General features: G+C 45.9%; 2 protein-coding genes across 7 annotated transcripts in view; one reads left to right on the top strand and one right to left on the bottom strand.

Moving 5' to 3' along the window:
- Window positions 1–72: 72 nt before the first annotated feature.
- LOC130529598 (uncharacterized) lies at window positions 73–2877 on the top strand. Of its 3 annotated transcripts, none has more exons than XM_057039994.1 (4): window positions 73–277; window positions 1132–1184; window positions 1277–1430; window positions 1531–2877. In XM_057039994.1, exons 1-4 carry the CDS (start codon window positions 247–249, stop codon window positions 1845–1847), a joined length of 555 nt encoding a protein of 184 aa, XP_056895974.1. In that variant the 5' UTR covers window positions 73–246; the 3' UTR covers window positions 1848–2877. The 3 variants fall into 3 exon arrangements, with proteins under 3 accessions (XP_056895974.1, XP_056895973.1, XP_056895972.1); XM_057039993.1 differs by having other exon boundaries at window positions 76–440; window positions 1555–2877; XM_057039992.1 differs by having other exon boundaries at window positions 76–440.
- A 361-nt stretch (window positions 2878–3238) lies between these two features.
- celsr3 (cadherin, EGF LAG seven-pass G-type receptor 3) overlaps window positions 3239–19437 on the bottom strand; it is a 65636-nt gene continuing 49437 nt past the window's right edge. For 2 of the 4 annotated variants that reach the window (XM_057039969.1, XM_057039970.1), the window contains 16 exons: window positions 18685–18873; window positions 18432–18612; window positions 17965–18132; window positions 17148–17274; window positions 16869–17075; window positions 12150–12324; window positions 11080–11192; window positions 10860–10939; window positions 10444–10570; window positions 9935–10054; window positions 9089–9186; window positions 8644–8735; window positions 8362–8535; window positions 7497–7691; window positions 5825–6878; window positions 3239–5521 (listed from right to left, as the gene is read on the bottom strand). In XM_057039969.1, the coding sequence (XP_056895949.1) occupies window positions 5494–5521; window positions 5825–6878; window positions 7497–7691; window positions 8362–8535; window positions 8644–8735; window positions 9089–9186; window positions 9935–10054; window positions 10444–10570; window positions 10860–10939; window positions 11080–11192; window positions 12150–12324; window positions 16869–17075; window positions 17148–17274; window positions 17965–18132; window positions 18432–18612; window positions 18685–18873 (3128 nt within the window). In that variant the 3' untranslated portion in view covers window positions 3239–5493. The remainder of the gene's footprint in view (window positions 5522–5824; window positions 6879–7496; window positions 7692–8361; window positions 8536–8643; window positions 8736–9088; window positions 9187–9934; window positions 10055–10443; window positions 10571–10859; window positions 10940–11079; window positions 11193–12149; window positions 12325–16868; window positions 17076–17147; window positions 17275–17964; window positions 18133–18431; window positions 18613–18684; window positions 18874–19437) is intronic. The other 2 variants (XM_057039973.1, XM_057039971.1) reach the window with 2 other exon arrangements.

Genomic DNA, 19437 nt, shown 5'->3' with positions numbered 1-19437 from the left:
GGAAATTTGACAAGCACTATCGCGGGATTTTATTTTAAATTCCTTTATAGACCCCTGTCCTCCCTAATTACTGCATTCTTTAAATAGCCGACACAAAATGCTTTTGCACATTTCTTATACTTGACAATATTACATTTGATGATGCCACCAAAACCACCGGTCGAATTCCCAGCAGACAGTGAACGTATCATAAAGGGGAAGAAGAGGTCTGAGCGGTCCTGCTAGCTTTACAGCTATGCCTGGAAAATGCAAATTCCAAGATTCCTGGCTCTCGAAGGTAATTTATAAGGACTGGCTGGTCAAGGACGAACATGACATTCACTTTGCCCGATGTAGGGCTTGTTGCAAATCAATCAAACTTCAGACCATGGGCGAGGCTGCGCTCACCAGCCACGCAGGGGGAGCTGGCCACAAAGCAGCGCTGCGCAAGCTGATGGAAGGTAGCACAAATTCACAGTTACAAATGGCATGAACAAAATGTACACCACCGTTGGGCTCTTGTGTGAGTGCATGCTATGCTGGCTGGCTTTACAGTGGGTTGAAAAGCTGTGTGCAGTTGTTCTGGAGTTGAGTGGGGATGGGCGTGACTAGAAGCTGGTTGGTAATGGAGCACGTGTTCTATGCTGTCAATCCATGTAATTAATTCAGGTGCATCTTTTACACGTCTACATGTCAAGAAAGGAATCAAACACGACACGTCTTTAAATTTTCACGTCATCCTTTTGCGCACGAACAGCCACCGGTTGCACCCTACCTCACTGTTACATTTAAGAAGAAGTATTAAAATTCAGATTTGTAGTTTTACACTCTTGAGATGGCGTCCAAAAGCCGCTCCATAACAATGTGTATCAATTTCGAAGTGACTTGAAGTGGAAAACCATGTTTAATCTGCAAGAGCCATGCTTCAGAAGGGCGTTTATTGTTGCCATGAATTTCTGATAAGTAAAATTAGAATTTCAAAAATACAACACCCCTTCTGGAGCTGTAAATTATGGTACTCCACTTGAAACCAATCAGGCGAATAATCAAACGTGTTCAATAGTTTTAGAGTAATGGACTCTGTGTACCAGAGGGGGGCGCGTTTTATTTTTATTTGCAACCCTGATTGCATCTGTGGCCTTTTTCCTCCAGGAAATCTACTGTTGAGAGATGCAGCTGAGCAGACCAATGGCAGCACGGATCAGGTAGAGAAATGTTATAACCTCCATTAACAAAAAGGGACCAATCATAAACCAGCATCAGTTCTCTGACTGTCACCTTGTGTGTCCAAATCGAGGACACCAAGGAGGACGTGTCTGACTGCCTCCAGCTTGATGCCCTGGACAAAACAGCAGGGGGTGACTGGTCGAATCTCCACAACGCAGACTCCATCACCCACAATGCAGAGCTGCAGGATGGGACGCTTTCTACTCCCTCTGTCGCAGCAACAGGTGTGTAGAAGTCCTCCACGGCATTTTGTCACATGACTATATGCTGTCAGCCTGCCGCTGCCACCGATGCCGTGTAATGCCAGCTGTTTGGTTTCTGGAGGTTTGCGTGATGTCCACATTTCAGTTGCCGCCAGACTCACGAGCCAGCATGTGGAGGAAGTCAGGCAGCAGAGGATAGAGGCTCTGGAGCAGCAGCAGCAGATGAAGATCCTGGAGTGGGAGAACAGGATGAAGGTGCTGGCGTGGGAGCAGGACCTGATGAAGGAGAGGAGGCGAGCGGCACGGCAGAAGGAGAAGGCCTTCAGGATGAAGAAGGCTTATTACAAAGCCAAGCTGAGGAGGATGGGGGAGAGCGTGCTGCCGTCTTCCTCCAGCAGCAGCGACGAAGAGGGGAAAACAACTGACCCCACAGAATGAACTACGGGTTTTTGAGGAGTTAGATGTTATTATTTTATTCTTGTCCTGTGGAACTGTTAAATTTTTCTACATCAAACGTGAGTTCTGTTGATTGGTGCCATAGCGGTTTGACGACAAAGTTGCCAAAGAAAAGTTGCACTTTTCTAAGTTCTCCTTTATACATGGTGAACTATTCCGTATATCGGTAAAGATCTTTATTGCTCCATCTGCCATAGATTGAGTCATTTTGGTTTAACTTCATTTCAACAGAAGTTGGCCATTTTTGTAAGTTGGATTCATGCTGAGGGAAACAAGTTAATTAACTTGTGGCAGCCAGTGTCTGTCTGTTAGCAAAGTAATTAAAGTTATTTATGTATCATGATAAAATTTTCAGAAAGGAAGGTCTTCATTTATTCTTCAATAGATCAAAGCCCAACGTGCTTTTGTCATAAAGCAAACCACAATATAACCTTCTTTTAGTGCGGCCTGAAAGCGTTATATGCTACAGGTGGAGGAGCATGAACTGCTTGGGGGAGGTCTGCACTTGCCGACTGCTTCTTTTTTTAGTTTTAGATGTGCAGAATGAGTTTTAATGAAAAACTCTTGTTCTGTTTGTCATCTTTTGTGTCATCTCGCTAATACATAAATTAGCATTTTGTAAACAGGTGTCTGGGCGAGTGTCTGATCTCATGGGAATGAGAACCAAGCATGCCCAAAAACAAACTCGCTCATGTACGAATAAGTCAATTCTTTTAATATCCAACGTTTCGCTTGATTTCCACGGTAACAGAGGAACAGCAGTTTCTGCCCCACCATCAGGGAGGAGACGGCAGAACAGAACAGATCCCATAGTAAACACATGAATTACAAAGACAGTCACCAACCCCTTCCTCCAATGTCCCTTCCTGTTTGCTTTCCCATAATGCACCACAACATTTCAGGCTTTGCTGGCTGACAGATCTGCATATTTACACCAAACGATCATCTTTTGTAGATTTTTGCCAACGAGGACGCACCGATAAGACTGAAATTAAAAGTTGATTTGACACAATGTGAAACCATTTTTTTTTCGTTTTTCTGAAACAATCACTTTGGTATTTAGTTTTGATCTGAGAATTTGGAGCAAGAGATCATCAAATGTAGGAGAAACAAAATCCCTTTTTATACAAAATTGCCAATAAAATATCAATAAATAAAATAAATCTAATCTATGTACAAGTTAAACAGCTGAAGGTGCACAGATGTACTGATAAAATCAAATGGAACATAAAATAAAAAAAGGAATTAGGGCTTTAGGAGTTCCCCTCGTAGCCAACAGGGGGCAGTGCCTCATTGCAGGAGCATTGTTTTGCATGCTGCAGCCACACACACACACACACACACACACACACACACACACACACACACCACGCACACACACACACACACCAACCATCACGTACACATCCCAGAGAAATGATTACAGAGCAGAGCTGTTCTTCCCATCTAATGGGTAACAATCACACCCTCTCAACCCCCCCGCAGCTACATTTGGCACAATGATGTCACAGCCTAGTTTTGTATGTCATCCTATATGCTCATGCTGTCAATGTTTCGGTTCTGTCTCTCCAGGATCTGCCAGAGGGCGTGCACACACCCCATCAAATCAGAAATCCTTGTTTTTATGATCCACTGCCCACATTCATTACAAAGATCCATTGTTCTTTAATCCCCCTGACAGCTGCTGCAGACTGCCTGCCTGTGCTTGGGTGCGCCCTCACGTTGTCACTTGAAGGCCTGAAGAGCTATGAGAGAAAAGAAATGCCTCGGTTGGAGGGGAAAAAGCATTGCTAAACCTAAAGAGGCTTTAAGCAACTGACATTCAATCTCTACTGCAAACTGCCGCATCTTTAAAGCAGTCTGGGCTTCCTACGCGTGACAATCAGCACCGATCTGTTAATACTGTACTCTGGTGTCAACCTCTCCATGATGATTAAAGGCGACTGACTCTTGTGGTGTTGCATACCCGAGAATGTTCTCAAACCATTTTCCAGCAACAGCAGAGGGATTCGCACTGTGCGGCACATTCAATACTGAAGATTTGAAGTTGTTCAAGGTTTTCCTGTAATTACTGAATCTGCATTTAGTTGGCAAAAAAAATGACTCCAAACCAAGAACCACTTGCTAAACTGCCGTGTGGTAGACAGAAAAGCAAATGCTTTAAATTTTGATATTTCTGATTCACCACATTAAACTGAAGATCAATTGATCATCAATTGAATTGAATATCTGTCATAAATACAAATTCTCAGTGTTATCACTTGCCCAGTTATTGAAAATCATATTGAACTTAATATCAAAATTACTTTATCATGAATTGAGGGTTCCCAACCACTGGAGTGCGGGCCTGCTTTGGGGCATTGGGCGGGACCAAGCAGGACGTGGCAAAACTCAAAAAGAAATAAATGTAGTTTTACGTTGGCCATTCGTAATACTTTAGAAATGTTCATTTTTGTAGCATATGGCAGCCAGGCCGGTATCTGATCTGTGTAACTGGAATGGTGCTTTCTGCAGGCGTCCTTTGAGATCTTCAGAGATATGTTTCATCCTCCCTTATTTGAAACAATATGATATTTGACTTGTTTACATCTAGATCAACATTTATCGAAGAGTCCAGACAGCAGGAACGTTTTGACTTGAACCATCTTCCGCTTTAACTGAGGCGTTTATAAATGTCCCGTCGGACGAGTGAGCTGCTCCTCCAATCGTGATATATGGACGTGCTTCATACTTTGAAGGATGGTCAGATAATACAGACTCATAAACAGAGGCATGCAGGCAGCATCTAACCTTCACCTGCCACAACTCCAGGACAGGAAACGTATGGTTCTGTTATCAGTGGACTGATATGGTCCGGTTCAGGTCGACACATACACAGAGGGAACGTTCACACTCAGCAGATCACAAATTGATGCAGCTTTGTCACAGAGGTGAGGGAGCTTCAATGGCCGAACCATCGCGTGGGTTTAGCTTAACCTTGACAATCAAATCTCTTCTCCTATAATAATCCATTCTTCTATGTACATTTCATCTTTTGTTCTGATATATTTCCTTCCACCACATCTCGTGGTTTCGTTAATCTCTTCAGCTGCTATTGCCAGACCCATGTCGCTATTCACAACACCGATTTGTTGAGGAAAATTACCGAGGGAAGGAATTTGTCATTATTTTTTTTTCTTTTTTTGTGTCTTCCAACATGACAGAGAACAATCTTCCCCCTCAGCACAAGACTCCACTCGTACCAAAACTCACTCACAACAACCTCGCACAGGTTTTTAAAAAAGAAAACATCACAGGAGATATCTTCACTATCTCCAATGTAAAAGATACAAAATGTAAAAAAAGCTATTTACAGTCATTGTTTAAGTCTAGATGGGTCTTGTTTTGTGTTTGAAATCTGAGGTGTTTGTTAACAGTTTTGTAGGTAGTAGCGGTGGTTGATGTTTCGTCCAAAAACATCAGACATGTTTGTAGGCAGCGGGGAAAAAAATGTATACAGTCGCGAAAAATTCCCGGACATCCTCGGTCTGGTTTCTCCTCAGTCCCAAGTAAGTCCTCAAGTCCTCCGATGAACAACTAGAACTCGTCCCTGATGAGGCAGTGACTGTTCCGACATCCGAAGCTGTCATCAAGACTGTCCTTCACTTCTGTTGACTCTGAGGGGAAATGGAACAGAGTTAAATACCTTTAGCATGGAGCTAAAACAGTAAATAGGGAAATAGGAAGTGGATGTGATGATGCTGAATAAGACATAAAAATGAGGGGAAAATGCTAAAATTTGCTAAGAGAGCTTCTGGGTCCGTTCAAACTTTGATCCAATAGCTCAAAACACATATCAAACAGGGTAACAGACACCCAGTTGGGGTATTTTCACAGGGAACACACACACAGTACAGCTCACAGTAGGTTTGGTTGAGTCACGGTGACGGTCAAGACACAAAAACACGGGGCAAACTTACTCTGAGTCGGGGGAGACTTCAGATACGCTGTGGGAGGTGGTAGACTGAGGTGGGGAGGAGGAGGAGGGGCCATGGGCCGATCCGTTAGGCCCTGGGCTGGAGGCTGCAGGGGGAGTGAGAACAGAGGAATTGAAGGAGGCCAGGATGGAGGACAGAATATCCAGGTGTTCACTGGATGGCTGACGAGTCAGAGGGTTCAACCCTGGGACCTGGGGAACAGTCTGACCGGGGTACCTACATGGAGGTGCAGAGTCCAGTCGTCCCCTGGCCTGACCTGAACGAGGCAGATGCTCTTGCTGCGGCTCCTCGGAGATCGGGGGAGGAGGGGAGGAGGAGAGAGGCTGGTCGGGGAGGGAGGGCTGGCGTGGAGGCAGAGTGCGGAGCCACTCCCGACATGGCTGAGCCTGGGCTCCTCCGCCATTGGTGTCTAGCTGCTCTCTTGACCTGCTACTTATCAACATCCCCCCTAGGTGCTCCCTGGATGAGGCCTGACGTCGGGTCAGCGCGTTCAGCTGTGACCTTGACCCGCTGAGGTATCCCTCCATTCCTGCTCCTCCATTTGCACTTATATCCTCCCTGGAGGCATGGATACTGCCTGCATGGTGGTTGTCCAATCTTTCCATAGACAAAAAGTTCTCCCTGGACGATAAGGCTCGCTGGTGATCCAGCCCCAGTCCTCCAATCCCGGCTCCCTGCCCCAGACCCATCTCTCTCCTCCGTGGTAATAGATCCAAGTTATCTCTAGAACCACGAGAGTCCAGGCGGTCCCTCGACCCCCCAATTGTCTGTCTCCCGAGTGGGTCCCTGGACAGCTGCCTCCGTGTCAATGAATCCAGGTGCTCCCTGGAGGAGTAACGTGAGGCTGGCTGGGAGAGAGAGCCAGAACCTCCACTGGCGGCAGCTGTCGCTGAGTACATGCGACCGTATGAGGCTGCAGGAACCCCCCGATGGCCTAAAGTAGAGGTGCGGTACCAGTTGAGTTCACTGGGGCCCCGGCCCTTAGAAGACAAAGCCTGCAGCGCTGGAGGACAGCCAAGACGATTCTTCAGGATACCTAGGGAAAGGAAATAAGACAGTGAAAAAGAGAAGAGGAAACAAGGGGAGCAGCTACAAGCACGAGACAGATGTGTTTTTTCATATAAGACACGTTTGACTTCTTTTACATTCTGCAAATAGAAAATACTGGCTGAGTAATGTGGAAACCCCGAGGCTCAGACTTCAATATTTGCTGTGACTGTATACAAATGAGACTCCTTTTTTCCGCCATTCAGCCACGCTTTCAGGCTACATGACCGATCTCAAACTCACTCGCTGTGTTTGTGTATTTACAAAGCTACTTTCTACAGTCCTTGTGCATAATTTAGGCTTAGGATAACAAAACTTACTGCTGTGGTGATTTTCTTTTTGTAGAAAATGGCCATTTATTTTAGGACATGCAGAAGATGAAACCAATATGAAACAAAATGTTGTTGTGTGTACAATTTAAACAAGTTATACTAGAACACGTTCAATACAGGGCCATGTATTCTCTAATAAAATAGATAAAAACACCCAAAACCCATATGAACTTTTTTATTATTGTTATTTTAGTGCCTGCTGTTCCTTTAAACCAAGAGAGGACTCATGTCTGTTTGTTTCAGACCGTGTCTGTGTGATTGGATGCTTCTGTCACCTTTGCGGTGCTTGTGTGGCTGAGTGAGACTGTTCTCATCCCCGCTGGTCAGGGCCGCGTCCGTCGGGTTGTTGTTGGCAGCGTCCTTGCTGTAATCTCCCCCCAGGGGGCGCTCCGACCCCCACTTCTGCATGGTGTTCGCCTCGCCCTCCTCCAGTGCTGGCCAGTAAGAGAGGAGGTCATTGCCATCGAGATCTTCAAATACAGAACATCAGTTATCTTCTAAAGATGTTTGAGTTCGTGGATGGAGGGGGGGGGGGGTCTACTTAGAAATAAGTGAACACTTTGTGCAATCATCTAACACTGCAGTCGTGCCGTTGCAGAGAATATTCTTCCAGTGTTTGGTAATCTAATCAAAGCTTTCACAGACTCAGCATTGGACATATCCTGCAGAGTCCACTAAGACTGCCCAGTCTCTGCTTAACTGATCAATGCTTTAACGCTATCGCACAGTGATTAAGCGGCCATCTTCAAACCCACTTTTCCGGGATAAAACCCGAACCCATCGGCGCTGCTCCAGCTCTTCACTTTGATGATGAATTGATCGGCTTCCACCGACCGTCTGGATCCTCGACTCCACTGTGATTTATGTTTCACAGGGAGCAGAGATCATGTGATCCAGATGACTTAATGCCCTGAGAATTATTGCTTTTATTGATTTTTTATGTGGCCCTTTTCTATAAGTCAAACCTGCCACAGAACCTAATGTAGGTAAATGCATCTGACTAGGCAGTGGTACATTTTACATTTCATACAGGAGGGTTTTAAAGGGACTCCGATACTGACTGAAAGGTTCCATTATCTCCAAGTGTCGATGAAGATGAGTTCCTTTCCAGAAGTGGCTTTTTAAAAGGTGTTAACTTACCTTTGGTGCCATTCTGGGCAGGCTCAGTGAGCAGCCTCTCGCTGTGGTTGGACCGCTTGAATCGCCGCTGGATGCGCCCACGAAGTCTGACATTGTCCTCACTCTCAGAGGACGGGATGGAGAGACTGCGCTCCTCCTCCATGGACAGGTCCGAGTCTGAGTCCGAGTCCTCACCTGGTGAGAGGAGAAGAGAAGAGAGAAAAGCAGATGAAGAAATGAAACAGATGTGCCACTCCTGTGAGACTAATGAGTCAGTGTGTCCCACTGAGTATACGGATGTACCTCCATCTCTGTGGAACATGGCTACATCCAGGTCTGTTGCCCCCGTGTGGACGAGGTTTTGCTCCAGAGTCTGACGAGCCAATAGATTTTCTCTAAAGTGGACACAGCAGAGAAGTGACTGCATAGGCATCTTGTACAGCGCAGAACACACTCCAAACACACACAGCCGGGATAAGAGAATCACTGAGGCATGAAGACACTAACAACCACTCTCAGAATACATTAGCGTTGCTCTATATACACAGTACTGTACAGTCATCTTCATCTTTCCTCCACTGACCCACAAAATACAATAGGGTTTAAGTGGTGAAGGGAATTTCCCCTCTGAAGTAACATCACCCAGAAAACCCTGACCCCATTCACACCGGGGTCTTAACATTTAGTTTTATTACTGGGATGATGAAGCACTGCAAACTCATGTTTAAATGTTTGCATATTTACGTACCTGGCAGAGCTGACAGAAGAGACGGTGGAAGTTCCCAGGGTAATGCGATGCAGCCCGCTCTGCTCCAGCAGAGATGCGTTGTGATACGGGTTCTGAGCCTGGGGAAAAACAAACGGTGAAAAACACATTTTCGAGATAGCAACCTGAACCTCTTGTGAATTCTAAGTTGGGAAGCACAAAAGAATACAAATGCAGCTGGTCCAGTGGTTGCTGACAGCTGATCATTTATAGTTAATAGCCTGTCCCATAACTGGTTTGGTCAAGTACAGATTTTGTCCCAGATGACTTGTTGATGGATAGAAGTTAGGAAAATATGAAGGAGGGGGTTAAAGAGCAGAATACAAAATGTAGAAACACATTCAGACCAGCTGCATGAACACATAAACAAGTTTGAGTGTAGAGAGCTGAGCGATGAACTGATGGATGCCCAAGATATAAGAGAGTGAAGGAAATCTTTCCCGGTTGGTATTTTATTTTATCTGGGTCAGTGACAGAGCCCGAAGGCAGAGGAAGAGGAGAGATGCTGGACAGGAGAGATAAATGAATGGATGGAGGGAAGGTGGAGTGGAGGGCAGGAGGGCATTGGCGCATTTGTGGTAATGGATGCACCGAGAATGCGCATCTAGAAAAGAGTAAGAAGCAAATAAATGAGGATATGGCTTCAGAAATGTAGCCAGAGAGGTTACAGTTTCATTAATTTACCCCATTACCATCATGCAATCGCGCTTTCATAGAAAATGCAGGTAAAAACTTTATTTAACCCAAAGGTCCAAGTTCAGGTCACAATATCAGATAACGATGAGGCTGAACAGAGGTGAGCAGAAGCAGCGTGCGTGTGCAACTCACGGCGTTCTGTGGTGGTCTTGGGGGGTCCTCTCCAGGACTCTTCTTACCCAAACAGGCAATCCCCCATGCCTCTTTAAACTCAGTGTTGAACACAGTGAAGACCAGCATCACACACAAACCCTGTAGAGAGAGAGTATCGACAGGAGGGAGACCGCAAATCAAACGCAGGCTCGCTTCTCATGGGGTGCACTTAACGTGGTAGGTCGATGACCGGTGCACTTTCACAGACACAGCTTGTCCAGAGACACTCAAACAGTTACAGAAGCTTCCAGGGTTTTCCAGGAAGTAAGGCGAGAGCAGATCGAGAGCGCAGGACATTGAGGAGACGTCTAGACAAACCTCACAAGAGCTGTCGGTGAGTGTTTTAACTATTTTAACTACCGTAGTCACTTTAGCCACCCCTGATGACCTATGATTTCAACTTTGGTAATGATGCTCAGTATCCACATTTTTTAACAATGCTGCATGTTTGTCCTTTGCAACACCTTGGAAATACATTTAGTTTATACCTGCACCAAACAGAGGACATCAAATATGTAGTAGAAGGCCAGGACGCTGTTATTCACGGCCATCAGACCACAGAGCCAGGTGGAGGTGGCTACCAGCAGCAGCAGGAAGGCATCTCGGATGGTAGCACTGGAGAAAGAAAGAAAGAGTGAGAGAGAGAGTGAGAGAGATGTGAAGTACGCACAACCCAGATAAAATTCATGTACAACTCCACACTTACATGTTTGCCTGCTTCAGACAATAAAACTATGTGAATCAGTATTTGAGATTCTCCTGTCGGTTAGGTTTTCATTGATAGGATGGCATTTATTTTTAATCCCAAGGAAATACTCCTCACTTGCCAAGTCATGTTCAAATGTCACCTTCAGAAGCGCTGAACATTTCTTGGAAAGGATCATTTTCAGCTGCTGGTACTCACATAACTGGAAGTTTCTTGGTCTCCTTCTGAGAGGGACTGCAGGAAATCTTGGCTACAATCATGAAAATCCCCCCATTCATCTGGACAGAGGAACATGAATGGAAGAATAATCATATAAATAATTCCGTGTGGTTCATTTGGATTAAAAAATTAGGGCAGATTTTAAAAAAAAGAGATTTAAAAGCAATGTCACATGATTTATCAGGCGGACGATTATTACCAGGATGACAATGGCTATGGGACCAGCAAAGCTCCACAGGAGTTTGTCATAGATGGAGATCCAACAGAAGTCTGGGTTCCCATAACCCTCTGGGTCGAGGCCCACTGCCAGGCCTGTGAAGAAGAGAGAGGCAGTCAGATCTGACAGGAAAAGCTTCTCTAGTCTGCCTCAGTTCCAAACAGAGACCGTCAGGAAGAATAGGACGGGATGTAATTATCTGTGTGACTGTAGCAGGAAAGGGGACATGACTGATCAAGTGCTGATTAATACTGCAGGAGGTATTTTTAGTTGATCATTGTTAAAACATTTTTGGGGTGAAAACAACAACGTTTATAAAAGGCAAAGATTTGCTGAGAGACAGCACAAATGACATGACTAACAAAGATGTCAATACGCTCTACGTTACAGCTACCAAATAACAGTACGCAAGATCATTCTCCACAAAATTATTTCAATGCACATTTTAGCTCAGAGCCAAAATCAAAATTTTCTTGCTGTGGGTTTTAACCAAACTGCCGCAATAGTGCCAATTCTAAATGTATGGCAAACGTAATAGAGATGGGTAAAGCCATCATAAAGAGGATAAACTAATAAACAGACCCCTGGGCCTGGAGAAAATGTGTGTGTGTGTGTGTGTGTGTGTGTGTGTGTGTGTGTGTGTGTGTGTGTGTGTGAGTGTGTGTGTGTGTGTGTGTGTGTATACGCTTGAGGTAAAGTGAGACAGCAATCGATGTGTGCTGCATATGTGTATGACAGATAAAGGAAATATGACAATATGCAGAAGTCAAAATGTGTGTAAAAAGATTGAGAGAGAGATTATTCGCTTCAGTCTGGAAGAAATTTCCCGTGTGTGTGTGCACTTTATTAAATATTAAAATGCCACTGAAGCCAGTTTAAAGCATGAGTTAATAAAATCCCTTATCACTACAGCCAGACTCACCGTCTCTGTGTGTGTTTACGCGTGTGTATGCGAGCGTGTGTAACCATATTTATGAGCACACAAGCGCGAGGAGGTCGATCGCTCTCCATGACTCTGAGAGACGTCTCGCAGATCCACGTCGGTGTTTCACCTGTGATAATGGCAGGGACGCCCCACCCGATGGCGTAGTAGAACCTCATGGCGCCGAAGTTGATGTTGCGTTGCTCGGTCTGCATGCGGTAGATGTGAAGGCCCTCCACGAACATCCAGGCAAATGTGGACATGAAGAAATAATGCAGCAGGATGGCGACCACGGTGCACAAGAACTGGAGGGAGCAAGACGGAGATAAATAATGAAGCGGGTTGTTTCTAGATCGTGTGACAAGAAGAGAATTGAGAAATAGACTTGGAAATGCAATAATCTCTATTGATTTTGTGAGAGGAAAAGGTGTAACAACATCACAGCGCGAGTTGGGGCTGAATAATACGCATTAATGAGCCAATTACACACTTGACTAATGAAGAAACGCCTGGCAGCATGTCAAAGGAAATCTCCAGAACCCCCCTCCAAACAACTGATTGTGGTGTTTTGAAGGCGTTGAGTCTCTCTGATAACCCCTGTGGGTTTTTCCTGAAGTGCAATTACAGGTTAAATTTAAACATTAAACGCCTCCTCTCTCTGGAGGGGTTCACAGCTGATTTCTGCACAATTTTATAGGAAAAGAATGAGATGTCATTGATCGTCTTTGATGGCAAAGGGAAGGAAGCGCCACAAAATAGAGATGTCAGGAGCACCGGCATCCCGATTCAGAGCAGATTGGGAATTTGAGTTTCAAGGGTTTCCCTTTTTCATTTTTCTCCTTTTGAATTTTCAGATCTCTATTAAAAGCACAGACCCTGGTCTGTGCTCCACCCAGCCCCACGCTTGAGATCATATTTTATCAGGAACCAGTCAAAATACTTTTGTTCACGCTCAGGATAAACTTCTAAATCACTTCTGTCACTTGAGTGCTGCTGCCTGGTTTGATGTTAATTCTAAATGTCCTCATGAATAATTCACAATATGTGCAACGACAGCTTCCTGACAAAATAACCCCAGGCTGCTTCCAAGCACGCCAAGAGGGTTTGATTTGAACTCTGGAACTCTTTTTTGTTTCACTCGATGGGAAAGATGTCATTTAAACTCAAGTGGTACTAAATTACAACAGCGCCACATCGGAAAGTACTTGTCAGGGTTCTAAAAACTTTGTCTGTCAAGGGGAAAAGTGAAGCAGAACCAAGAGAACAACAAAAAAATGTATTTTGGCAATCGACGGCTGGCTAAAACACAGCAATAGAGACAGCGATATTGAGGTGAGACCAGTCGTGTGCTGTAGAATTTATTCTGGGAGGCTTTTCACCTTGTCCCAAGTCATTACTTCACCAAAATGATCTGATTAAGACAAGGTCGACTCTCTCTGTCTGCAATAAGGACTTTGTCTGCTGTTTTAATAAATCCGCTCCTCCCCTCCTCTCCTCTCCTCTCCTCTCCTCTCCTCTCCTCTCCTCTCCTCTCCCCTCCCCTCCCCTCCCCTCCCCTCCCCTCCCCTCCCCTCCCCTCCCCTCCTCTCCTCTCCTCCTCCTCTCCTCTCCTCTCCTCCTCTCCTCTCCTCTCCTCTCTCCCTCCCCTCCCCTCCCCTCCCCTCCCCTCTCCCTCCCCTCCCCTCCCCTCCCCTCCCCTCCCCTCCCCTCCCCTCCCCTCCCCTCCCCTCCTCCTCTCCTCTCCTCCCTCTCCTCTCCTCTCCTCTCCTCTCCTCTCCTCTCCTCCTACTTACCCAAATCCTTCAAGCTAAATCAAATTGATATATTAATGTAGGACAATATAAAAAATATATTTTAGCGAGAGGTGAAAGGATTTTGAAAAAGTCCTGATAAGCAGCCAACTTTACATAAAGATTGACAGGAGAACAGGCAGGCGGTGAATCTCACACTCCCACATACACAAACAAATGCTCCATCTATGAAAAAAATGCTCCATTATGCACATGAAATTAACAAAGCTGAACAAATGCAGAACAACCAGCCAGCACAAGCTCTCTGCCACAGCACTGAAACGTTAGCCCGAGTAGATAAACGAGCCAGCACAGCCAGAGCGAACCAGTCGATGTCCAGCGCGAGCGGTCACGGCCCAGATGAACTCGATGTCATGCTGCGTGTGCACGTTTCAACACACAGTAAGTAGATCTTAACTTTTTCAACAGGATTGTGAGAAAGAAGCAGAAGACTTCAATCATGCCTCCCTTAAGTCCACTCTCCCTACATTCCACCAGTATGTCCAGTGCAGCACGAGAGACAGGAAGACTTTGGATCTACTGTATGCTAATATCACCAATGCATACACCTCCACTGCACTCCCTCCGCTAGGCAAGTCTGACCACAATCTCGTGCTGCTCTCCCCATCATACACACCTGTGGTTCAGCAGCAATCAGTCACTGTGAGGACTGTTATGAAATGGTCTGATGGTGCTATGGACTGTCTGCGGGATGCCCTGGAGACCACCAACTGGTCTGCTCTCTGTGAACCACATGGTGAGGACCTGGATGGACTGACAGACTGTGTTTCCGACTACATCAAGTTCTGCACTGAGAACTCCGTCCCCACCAAGAAGGTACGCTGTTACCCAAACAACAAACCATGGGTGACAAGTGACCTGAAGGCCCTTTTGAATAAGAAGAAGAGGGCCTTCACTGCTGGGGACCCGGCTGAGCTCAGGAGTGTACAGAAGGAACTGAAACGCAGTCTGAAGGAGAGCAAGGACGCCTACAGGAAGAAGCTGGAGGAGAGACTGGAGAGGAACCAGACCAGGGATGTTTGGAGTGGGATGAGGACGATCACTGGCTTCCAGAAGAAAGTAATACGCTCAGCTGATGGGAACGTGGACCAAGCCAATGAGTTGAACCAGTTTTTCAACAGGTTTGACTCTAGCTCCCCCTCCCCCAGCTGTCCCAATATTCCTCTGGATAACAATGGGTCCCCTTCACACCTCCCAGAGCCCCTAACACCTCTGCCAACTTCTTCCCCCTCCCCCCTGCTGACACCCTACATGGATCCCAGCATGTCACCCATCCCCCCGACAGGACTATCCTTCACGTCTGGCCAGGTGAAGAGAGAGCTGGAGAGGCTCAACCAGAGAAAGGCTGCCGGACCGGACGGCATCAGCCCACGAGTGCTGAGGAACTGCTCCAGGCAGCTGTGTGGGATACTGCAGCACCTGTTCAACCAGAGCCTTCATCTTCAGAGGATCCCAGTGCTTTGGAAGACATCCTGCCTGGTCCCGGTGCCAAAGAAGACCCATCCTGTGGCACCGAGTGACTACAGGCCAATAGCACTGACCTCCCACATTATGAAGGTCATGGAGCGGCTGGTGCTGTCACACCTCAGACCTCTGGTGAGCCCCTTTCAAGACCCTCTGCAGTTTGCCTATCAGCCCAAGGTGGGGGTTGATGACGCAGTGATATACTTGCTGCAGAGGGCTTACTCCTCCTTGGACAGACCAAACACCACAGTGCGGGTCATGTTCTTCGACTTCTCTTCTGCCTTCAATACCATCCAGCCAAGACTGCTGAGGGCGAAGTTGGAGAAGATGCAGATGGATGCTCCCCTTGTTTCTTGGATCGAGGACTACCTGACAGGTCGGCCACAGTTTGTGAGACTGCGGAGCTGTGTGTCCGACCCCCTGATGAGCAACACAGGAGCTCCTCAAGGAACTGTGCTCTCCCCATTCCTGTTCACCACCTACACAGCCGACTTCCAGTACCACTCTGAGACATGTCATCTCCAGAAGTACTCGGATGACACAGTCATAGTCGGGTGTGTGGAGAATGGACAGGAGGATGAATACAGGGACCTTGTGGAGAGTTTTGTCAGGTGGAGCAGGGAGAACCTTCTGCAGCTCAACGTGACCAAGACGAAGGAGATGGTGGTGGATTTCAGAAAAAGCAAGTCCCCACCCTCCCCAGTCTGCATCAGTGGGAAGGACGTGGAAATAGTCCCATCTTACAGGTTCCTGGGTGTTCAGCTGGACAATAAACTGGAGTGGTCCACAAACACCGATGCTGTCTACAAGAAGGCCATGAGCAGACTCTATTTCCTCAGGAGACTCAGGTCCTTCAGTGTTTGCAGCAGGATGCTCCAGATGTTCTACCAGTCTGTCATGGCTAGCACCATCTTCTTTGCTGCAGTGTGCTGGGGTGCAGGCATTAAAGCAAAGGATGCCAACAGACTCAACAAACTCATCAAAAAGGCAGGGTCTGTTGTTGGCTGTAGACTTGATAACTTGGACGAGGTGGTGAGGGACAGGATGGTGTTGAAACTGCGGACAATCATGGACAGTCCCTCCCACCCCCTCCATAACACAGTGGACAAACTGAGGAGCAGCTTCAGCAACAGACTCCTGCAGCCTCGCTGCTCCAAGGAACGGTACAGGAAGTCATTCCTGCCGTCCGCCATTAAACTGTACAATTCACTCAAACCAACTCAACAATAATTGTGTAATGTTATGTTGTAATTTTATTTCTAATTTATTCTATATTTATGTATATATGCTTATAATGCTTATAATATGTATATATTATATTATGTATATATTATATATATGCTTATAATATATGCTGTATATATGCTTATAACATTCTAATCTATCTGTATTTATTTTTTTCTGTCTCTTTACTCTGCATTCGCTGCTACTATAATTCAATTTCCCCACGGGGATGAATAAAGTCCATCTTAATCTTAATCTTAATCTTAATCTTAAATAAAGAGAAATGCCTCTCTGGACAGCTTAGTAATTGTTAATAGTCACAAACCGAGGCGTATAAAAACACATGCTACCTGCTGCTCAGTCTGATTGATCCCCAGGAGAAACACGAGTTCGGACAAAAACATGGCCGCCGCTGTGTTTGAGTGGATGCTCCTGGTGTTGGACTTGAGGCCTCGCAGGCAGGACAGCACCAGGACAGTGAGGATGAGAGCCAACATGGACAGGCACAGAGTGCAGTAGGTGACCAGGCCCAAGATCTCCAGATCCCCCTCCAACTGCTGCTCACAGAGAAAAATGGCGTTTGTCCTGGATTTTGGATATATGGGCCAGCTCTGTGACAGACCACTAACCTCTCGATGTGAGCTGTCCATCAACACACCAAAGGTCCCCAGTCTCTGACACTGACAGCGGACATGAGAGGTGTTCCTGTACACGACCATACAGTCCCTGACCGTCCAGCATCCTCCCAGATCATACCTGCAGACAAAGACATGGAAGAATGAAAAGACAGTAAACTAATGTTGTCCTCATGAGTAGAAGCGTCATCGTGCAATAAATGATGTGGCTGCTGATCAGCTTCTAACAGATAACTCCATTTACAAGAGTAATCTAGTAAAGTATAATGCTACTTCTTCCCTTCCCTTCTTTTGGAATGATTTAATGAGTGTGTTTTGAAAAGCATGTTTTTCCTGGTCCCGGGTTTGTCCTCAACCATTAAGCACAGCTGTCCTGAATCCTGATTGGCCCCGTTTCTCTCCTGACGCAGGGGGACCGAAGGAGTGGTGATAAATGTCTGCTATTAGCGAAAATGCCGCCACCGTATTCTCTCTGCACATCTTAGTTGATGAGGCGACGGCGTGGTTCAGGACGGGGGGTTGTTTCAAAAACAAACACTACAGAAAATGTACCAAGAAAAGCATCTCATGGGTGTTGTTCCTGTAGTTGTTGTTTCTTTCCTCCCCTCAGTGTTCTGCATTAGAGCGGGTTTATTTACCTCCGGTTCTGATTCACCCGATCAGTCCTGGTCGAGTCTTGTATGCTTATACTCTCACTTTGCTGAGCTGAACAACATCCACCAGCCCTTAAATTTAAATTAGCTTCCTCTTTTCAGCACGGCCCTGCTCTCAGCACACAAACTCATAGACTTCCAGTGCCCTTTGCACTCACTGGCTGCTGTGGTTCCACTGCACACACAGCGGTTTGCTGCGATTGGCCGTCTCCAGCAGCTTGAACTCAAGCAGGACGGGCTGGTCCAAGTGTCCGCTCACAAACGTCTCATTGTTGAAGACGGAGATGCTGACAACTGGGGAGTTCATTACTGGATGCCGGGGAAGCCTGAGGGAGAAAAGGAGGCAGAATGTTTAGTCGGGAGAAAGTAGAGTGTAATGTTCAGTAACGTTAGGATGAGCAGAGAGGAACATTGTTACTATAGAAACAGCTAAAAACAAGTGTTTGGACAGTTTGAGGAGGGATAAAATTTTAACACTGATAAAAATAAATGATATATTTCGATGCTCTGGTTATAAAAAGCAATTTAGATGCAGTTAATCCAGCATGATTCCTTCCTGAGACTATTCAGTGTTTGTGAATCTCTTGGGATTATTATTATTGTTCAGGGGATGATTGAGTCCCACCTCACTCCTCTTCTGTCTGTGTTGTACTTGGGAGGGAGGGCGGCGCCCAAACTGCGGTATATCAACAAGATGACGATGGTGACGGGCTGCTCCGGCGCCGGAAGCGTTCGTCTGGCCGATGTGTATTCCACCGTCTGATTGGCCGACATGCTGATTGGGGGTGGTGGCTGATTTTGATGGGCTGTAATAGAAAGTCTGTTAGCAGACATCTGCTTTCCTCACACCTTTTTGTTTACAGACTCATGTTTCTCACGTTCTTTGTCGGTACGCTCCCTGTCCTTCCAGGTGTGGTGCTGCTGTCGTTGCGCCACGAGGGCAGTGGGAGGCATTATGATATGTGTGTAAGGATCCCATAGAGACTGACCCCGAAAGAGGGTGGTGTGGTATCGCGGGAAACGCCGCCGCACGTGGGTCTGGGTCTCCACGCGGTCCAGGTTCATGACTGGCAGAAGAAAAGAAGCGAACGTGAGAACTGATGGGACAAACTGAAATTCACCAGTTTAGAAATATCATCATTAACATCATCGTATTGACATCAAAAAGGAAGCCTGGGCCCACTGCAGCAGCATTATAGTATCATTCATCCAAAAAACTTAACAAAAAAAACATCAATGATATTTGGTTTCCTGGGATTTTTTTTTGTTTGTTTAGTGTCAAATTTTTAAATATAACTCACATAATGGCCCCTAAATTTAGGCTGAATTGATAGTGAACAATTCAAATCATTCCACAGTGACAGAGAAGGCTGATGAGAACCACTCAATAATATACAATTACTGCTCTAACGTGGAAATAGAGCCTAGAAAACACACTTTTATAATGATTGTTTCCCTAAAAAGGCTGTAACTGTGATAAAATATCAATTATTGGACTCACAATAACTAGATTAGTTTTTGAATCAGGTTTAAAAATATCAGTTATCATGCTTCTAATCACCTTCACTTCTAACTCTTAAAACACATTCCAGAGTGTCTATGTATCTTTTATTTAGCCTGCTTAAAGTCCT

Source organism: Takifugu flavidus, chromosome 8 (assembly GCF_003711565.1).
Source record: "Takifugu flavidus isolate HTHZ2018 chromosome 8, ASM371156v2, whole genome shotgun sequence".
Lineage (NCBI taxonomy): Eukaryota > Metazoa > Chordata > Actinopteri > Tetraodontiformes > Tetraodontidae > Takifugu > Takifugu flavidus.
This window is presented reverse-complemented; position numbering and strand designations above follow the sequence as displayed.

Bases quoted from the DNA above. Each gene is read 5' to 3' on its own strand.
- LOC130529598 (XM_057039992.1), top strand. From the start codon at position 236: ATGCCTGGAAAATGCAAATTCCAAGATTCCTGGCTCTCGAAGGTAATT. The intron at 441-1,131 runs GTAGCACAAATT...TTTTTCCTCCAG, and splicing joins GCTGCGCAAGCTGATGGAAG to GAAATCTACTGTTGAGAGAT. The intron at 1,431-1,530 runs GTGTGTAGAAGT...TGGTTTCTGGAG, and splicing joins TCCCTCTGTCGCAGCAACAG to GTTTGCGTGATGTCCACATT.